Source organism: Delphinapterus leucas, chromosome 16, assembly GCF_059928025.1.
Source record: "Delphinapterus leucas isolate spDelLeu-1000000601 "Yukka" chromosome 16, BTC_Dleu_Yukka2, whole genome shotgun sequence".
Lineage (NCBI taxonomy): Eukaryota > Metazoa > Chordata > Mammalia > Artiodactyla > Monodontidae > Delphinapterus > Delphinapterus leucas.
The window spans coordinates 74,010,938-74,017,566 of record NC_143144.1 but is presented as its reverse complement, the minus strand read 5'-3'; the positions used below and the strand labels follow the sequence as shown (position 1 = coordinate 74,017,566).

Below are 6,629 nucleotides of genomic sequence, written 5' to 3'. Positions count from 1 at the left end.
GCTGCAAGGCCAGCCCAGCCGCACAGAAGGAGCAATTCAGCCCGTCTCCGCCCGCCCCACCAGAGCCTCGGGCGGGTCATCTCCTACAGTCCCGTGCTGGAGCCCAGGGAAGCCAAGAGAGCCTCAAAACTTACACATCCTGAGCCCGGGCGTGGAACCAGCTCCCGGACTGTTTGCCGAAAGCCCTCCGCACTTTGCGGGCTGCGTGTGTCCAGAGATTTGGGATGCTGTTGCCGCGCCTGGGCCCGCTCACCTGAGTTTCCGTGAGGCTGAGGCTGTGCGCCAGCTGTTTCCTCTCTGCGCCCACCACGTAGTGGTTCTTCTCGAAGGCGTGTTCCAGCCTCAGAAGCTGGGACGGGGAAAAGGCGGTTCGGATCCGCTTCGGCTTGCGGGCCAGCGCGTTGTGCAAAAGGAAGCTCTCCGGACTTGTGTCGTTCCCTACGGGGGACACAACAGAAGTCCCATTAAAGGGGGCTGTCCTGGCCAGGTCCGCGCGCTTCTCCCGAGCCGGGCTGACCCGGCACAGCGCTCAGGGCCTCCGCGTACGTAGCCCGTGCGGCCCGGCCCACGGGGACCCAGGGCCCTCCACACGCGCGAAGGGAACACCGCTCCAGCTGCCTGGCCCGCTCCACCGGGACCGTAGCTGTGCAGCACCCAGCAGCAGCTGTCCCGTCGGGTCGAGTCCCAAGGCTCCTGACCTCTGCGGGCTTTGCAGCCGCCCGGGCCCCACAAGCCTCAACACTTCCGCAACCGGCGCCCGGGACAGAGGAAGGGGCGGCAAGGCAGGGCCCGGGGATTGGCGCCCTGGACCCAGAGAAACGTCTGTCCCTTCTTTCTAACCTCTGGGAGAACTTTGCCCCGGGGGTGAGGGGCGAAGAGGCGACGAACCGCTATCCTAGAGTTTTCTCGGGGACTTATTTTTAAAGTACTTAAGTTTTTCTCCTCCGGAAAAGTACAGAGGCCGGGCGTGTCATTGCAGCCCGGCCTAGACCGAAATCTCGCCGGCGGGTGCGCAGGGCTTCTGCCGCCGCTGCCTCCCGAGGCCCCGTTCTCCCGCTGCCCTGCTCCAGAGAACTAGGAGACTCGAGCGAAGGCATCGAAAGCCGGGGACTACGGAGCTGCGGTCACCCGATGGGACTGTCCGCGGCCCCAGAAGATCCTGGCTACTCCAGGCCTGGCGTGGGGACCAAGAGCGTGGCTGCCAGAGAATGAGGAAAGGGAACCCTAAACTTTTCGAGCAAAGCCAGAGAGTTTCGGATTCACTCCTTAGGGTGGAAAATCGATTCACCAAAACCCAAAGAAAGACAAACCTACAATCCAGGCAGGGATGGAGGCAACTCCGGTCTGGGAATAAGAGTAAAACGTTGTTTTTGTTTGGTTTGGTTTCTTTAATTATGGAGGACGGGAATCTACCCCATTCTAGGCTCTGGCAGGAACGCCAAGGGTTAATGAATGGGCAAGCCTCTGGGTATTGATCAGCGGCCTCGGGAGGTAGGTCTTTTCCCTGCTCGAATCGCTAAACTAATTACTTGCCCCTTTTTCTGGAGTTTTAATTCCACTCCCACCCCACCCCACCCCCCCACACACAAAAATCCAAAAAATAGCAAGAAAGGAAAACACCCAAACAGATCTCCTCCAGCCCGTCTTCCGACCCGGTTCATTTCTTTTAAAAGAAAAACAAAAACCAGACCGAACCTGCCTTCGCCGTGGCCGCTCGGCGCCCGAATTGAGCAGGTCACGGCGAGAGTCCTGAGCCTCGGAGGCTCCTACCCGCGCGGGTTCCCGCCCCGCCTGAGCCTCCAAAGTAAGCAGGATAAAACAAACTCCCAGACTTTGCTCTGGGGACGCGAGGGTCTCTTCGGCGCCGGAAGAGGGTCAGAGACCGAGAAGCTGCAGGTCTAGGATGCAGGGGCGCGGAGTGGATGGCAAACAGGGTCGAACGCAGTCGAGGGCGAACCTGGTGGCCGGGCCCTGTCCGCGCCCCTCGGAGCCAGGGCGGCGAGGGCATCGCCGGCAAGACAGAGAACCCGGGGACCCCGCGGGCCACGGATTCCTTGGCGGCCGGCACTCGTAGCATGCTAGGAAAGCCTGCCTCGACCCGAGAGCATTCGGGGACAACTCCTCTGTCTGCGCCCTTCTCTAAAGGGTCAAGCGGCCGCGGCCAGACCCCAAACCGGCCGCAGCTCGGAGACTAGGGACCGTGCCCGGCTCCTCGCCGCGCAGTTTCCAAACGCGGCGCGTGGGCGGGCGAACCGGAGGAACCTCCATCCAGGCCTTGCCGGGCGCCTACCCAGAGCAGGCCGAGGGCAGTGCGGGCTGCAGAGCGCTGCAGCCCCGCGACGTGGCACGTACCTTGGAAGCGGTGGCCCAGATATCGGTAGCGATGGATGAGCCAGGGGTAGAAGGTGGACGGGTCCCGCTGCTGCGAGGCGAAGAGGGGGTGTGGCGAGTGCGAGGAGGGCAGGGGGTGGGCGGCCAGGGCGTGCGGCGGCGGCACCGGGTGCACGGGCACGGCCGGGTTGGGCGGGTGCGAGACCGCCTCGGCGAACACCAAGTCCGGGTTGGAGTAGACGCCCCTGCCGGCGGCGGCGGCGGCGGCCGAGTGGAAGCCGTTGAGGAACGGGTTTATGGGGCTGGAGTTGGCGTAGCTGAGCGCCGCGGGACGGATGGGGTCCTCAGAGCGCGAGGCGGGCAGGGGACTGTCCTTGGCCACCAGCGACTCGATGGTGAAGCAGCGCTTGGGCGCCGGCTGGAACATGCTGCGCCGAGGAGCGGGCGCCCGGGGCTCCCAGCTCCCGGCGACCGCGGCGCGCTGCCTCCACCGCCCGCTGCCCGCTGCCCGCGGCGAGAACGGACGAGAATTGGGGACTTGTTTGTTGGGGGTGGGGGTGGGGGTGGGGGTGGGGGTGGGGGAGGAAAGGGAGAAAGAAAGGAAAGGAAAGGAAAGGAAGAAGGAAAGAAGGGGGGAGGGGGAGGGAGAGGCAACGCCGAGGATCCCGAGAATCTTGCACCAAACGCGCCCAACCTGGAGAGAGGGGGGAAAAATCCTTCCAGAAGAATTTGCAGGCGTGGATTGGGGTAATTTTTTTTTCTTTTTTTTCTTTTTTTTTTCTTTTTTTTTTTTTTTTTGCGAGATGGCGTGGGGGGGATCGAAGTTAGAGGCGGGAGGGGGGAAGTTTCTCGGGGGAGGCAAAAAAAAAGTTTTCTCTCCTCTGCAAAAGGCGGGCAGGGCGCCCTAAGTCCAAGGACAATCCATGGAAGTGTTCGCTTCTTCACAAGTTGTGCAAACGATTTGTTAGTTCATGAGCCTAATTAGTGCGGGGATCACATAAACAGCTTCCTCCGAAGCCTGGTAAATGGCTTGATGATTGGTCGCTATTACTCGCCCTGAGGTGGAAGGGGGGAGACTCTTTAAAGTGCGTCAGAAGGAGGCGAGCGCCTGGGAACCCGGAGGCCTGGATCCAGGCCGAGAGTGGAACGGAGTCGGCGCCGCTGCCTCGGCCGTGCCTCCTGCGCCCGCCAGGCCGCCCGGCCTTTCGGCGCCGTCGCCGCGCGCTCCTAGCTCACTTGCTCCCGCGGCGCCCGCGGCGGCTTCTTCTCCTCTTTCGCCTCCTCCTCTTCCTTTGGCTTCTCCTCCTCCTCTTCCTCCTTCTCCTCCTCCTCTTCTTCCTCCTCCTCTTTCCCCACCTCCTCCCCCTCAGCCACCGCCTACTTCTCCACCACCACCATTCCCTCCGGGGCACCCCGGTCCCTGCAGAGTCCCCGAGCGGCGCCGCCTTCGCTGCGGCCCCCTGGATCCCGAGCCTGCTGAGCCCGAGCTGGGGGGACAGACGGACACACTGATGCACATATTCCTCGCGCCTAGCGCTATGCCGCTGCTGCCCCCCGCGGGCGCGGGTCAGGGGAGCTGGAATCGCCCCGGGAGCACTCGAGGGTAAGCGAGCAGGGGTTGGTTCCCGGCGAGGGCTAACGGAGCCGTTGGGTTAGACCAATTCCCACCCCCAGCGAAGCTCCCGGAGGTTTCCCAGGTGAGGAGGGAGTCTGGCCGGGGATGGGGGTCCTCCGACCACGCGTAGCCTCTAGGTCCCAGGGTCCCTGAGTTCACGATCCTTGACGCGGCCCGTTCGTTTCCAAGCTGAGGCCGGAGTGGACGTCCCTGCCCTGGCGGTGGGCTTCCAACTTGCCCACAGGCTCTCGATTTTCCTCTCTGGGAGGGTGCTCATCTCCTTCCCCCCAAACAGCTCTTTTGGGAACTGGGGGTCCCAATATCTGGGAATGGGGGTCCAAGGTCAAGGGAGAGGCTGATGTGATACTATTACCGTTACGTTATCGTTATTATTTTTGTTAGTGTTGTTATCATTCTTATTATTGCTATTATTATTACCATCATCATCACTATTTCTATTATTATTCTGCCATCTGTCGTCCTAGGGGCGGGTTGCTGTGCAAACCCAGGGCTTGCGATTAGGGAGTGAGGATCGCTTCTCCAGTCCCAGGCCGTGTCCGCATTTTCGAGCTTGCCTTCGGTTTTAGGATGATTTTAGGGCCGAGTTCCCTCGTCCCCATTGGCTCACGCTGCGGCATAATTATGATCACATCCCCCAGGCTGCTGGCGCTGCTCTCTGTTTATTGGTGGTTAAAGATCTATTATCTATTCAGCAGCGGCCTCTTTTTTCCTCTTTTTTTTTCTTTTTGCCAATTACATTCTTCTAAAGTGAAGTACCAGCAGGTATTTTGCACGTTTACAATTAATGATTTTAAAAAAAATCTGGCATCCTTTAAATCTCTTACTTGGAGGCCCATGTCACTTCGCTTAAGGATGAAGAAATGCCTGTGTTTGGTGATGAGGTTGCCGTGAGACCCAAAAAAATGTCGATTGGGAGGGGGAGAAGAGGGAAGTCCTGTAAGTCAGGCTTCAATGCCACCAGATTCATCAGTCAAAGGTCCCCAGGTCTGGGGACATGTGCCCCTGCTTTCCCAGCTACCCTCTCCCTGCCCTAGGGTCTCCCCCGTCCTCTGTGGTTTCACCTGCTGTGTATTTATGTTGGTGTCAATTTCTTCTTTATTCCAGGCATAGTCTGTGTTGGGGGTGGGGGGGGGTTGGATGGGAGGAGGATCCAAAACCCCTTTCAGAAAACACTCCAGGCAAGAGAGGAGTCAGGAGTGTGTTTTCTGGTGTTGTCTGGGCACCTGATCTTAGTGAGGACCCAGCAGAGATCATGCGTGCTGCCTCCCCCAAGCTTCCCAGGGCACACACACATACACACTTCCACACACGAGACAGGCATGGCCCTCAGCTCTATACTCACGTCCCAAGAAGCCTGCCCCTACCTCAGGCTTCTGCTCTCTGACTCCAGCTCTGGGCAGGGGTCTTGGCTGGGTTTTCACCCTTAGCGGGTTCTCTCAGCCTTGCTTTGTGGCATCCCCCCATCCTTTTCCCCAGGCCCAAGGATACAGGGTGCTCGATCCAGCCTCTTGGGGTGGGTTGCATTTTAAATAGTATCTCCCTGGGTCCTGAACCATGGACCTCCAAAAATATTGTCCCCGATTCAGAAATCCTTCCCTCAGATAGGCTGTAGGGACACAAGCCCCACTGTGCCCAGGCCAACAGGGAGCCTGAAGCCACCAGGAAAAGTGGAAGTCTTTGGGCTGCGCTAGCCAGCCAGTCTGGGGTGGAGGTAGAGGTCAGCCCTTGGTTCCCAGAAAGAAATACCCAATTTAGGTGGGTTGTAGATCCCCAATCCTGGAGCCAGTGGAGGAGGACCCCTTTCTCCATGGAAGGATTTCCAGGAGGGCTGGAGGTTCAGGCTCGCCCACAGGCCAGGCCTTCCAAACTCAGCCTTAGACTACAAGTGGGAAACTGAGGGCACTAAAAGCCCCACCCTGGCTGCAGGGCAGGGAATGGCCACTTACTGCACAGTCAGTATTAGTGATCTTGGCTGGGGGGTATGAGAGTAGATGACTTCGAAGGCAAAGGGGCTCCATTCAGTGTCTGGGAGGTGGGATGAGGCCCGCCATGGTGTGTGATAGTTTCCCCTCTTCTAAACTCTCAGGCTGAGCACTAAAGTGTTATTGGTACCACCTTAAACACTTTCTCCTGTTTTGACCAAGATGTGTCTGGAGAGTGTCCTAATGAAGTGAGCAGTCTGGAGCCCAGACCCTCAGCCTCCCTCCCGAGGCAGGGACAGTCGGCCGGGGCAGAGGGCCCAGGCTGCTCCCAGTGTACAAGAAGCAGGCCACCCGCCTCTTGCAAACCGCCATAAGGGGGCCAGCTTTACCCCCAAAGGGCTCTAGTTATTGGCAGGTGGGAGAGGCTGAGAGAGTCTGGTGGCTGCCTTCTTGGCGGCAGTGGGACACGCCTGTTCGCCGCTGGCCCCAAGCCTGTCCTGGGCCCCCACGAGGAAGAAGTGGGTTTCTAGCGAGTCAGGGGCCGCACGCGGAAGCCCTGGAAGCGGAGTAATCTATGCTAATTCATGCGCCGGGACCGAGGAGCTTGGAAAGGTTCGCTCTGCCAGGCTCCGACGTGCAGGGGAATTAACTAGGAGAGTAACTCATTAACCAGGCTGGAGGGCAGAGGCGCACCAAGGCGCTGGGCAACCTAGTCTGGACTCGGACCCTGAGCTGCCTCT

General features: G+C 59.6%; 1 protein-coding gene across 2 annotated transcripts in view; it reads right to left on the bottom strand.

Annotated features, from left to right (window-relative positions):
- Window positions 1-3,719, bottom strand: part of EMX2 (empty spiracles homeobox 2) — a 34,360-nt gene extending 30,641 nt beyond the window's left edge. The window contains exons 1-2 of one of the 2 annotated variants that reach the window (XM_022568651.3): window positions 2,353-3,689; window positions 254-438 (exon numbers count right to left, since the gene is read on the bottom strand). In XM_022568651.3, coding sequence (XP_022424359.1) covers window positions 254-438; window positions 2,353-2,758 — 591 coding nt within the window. In that variant the 5' untranslated portion in view covers window positions 2,759-3,689. Of the gene's footprint in view, window positions 1-253; window positions 439-2,352 lie in introns of both variants that reach the window. The other variant, XM_022568652.3, reaches the window with a different exon arrangement.
- Between the last annotated feature and the right edge of the window lie 2,910 nt (window positions 3,720-6,629).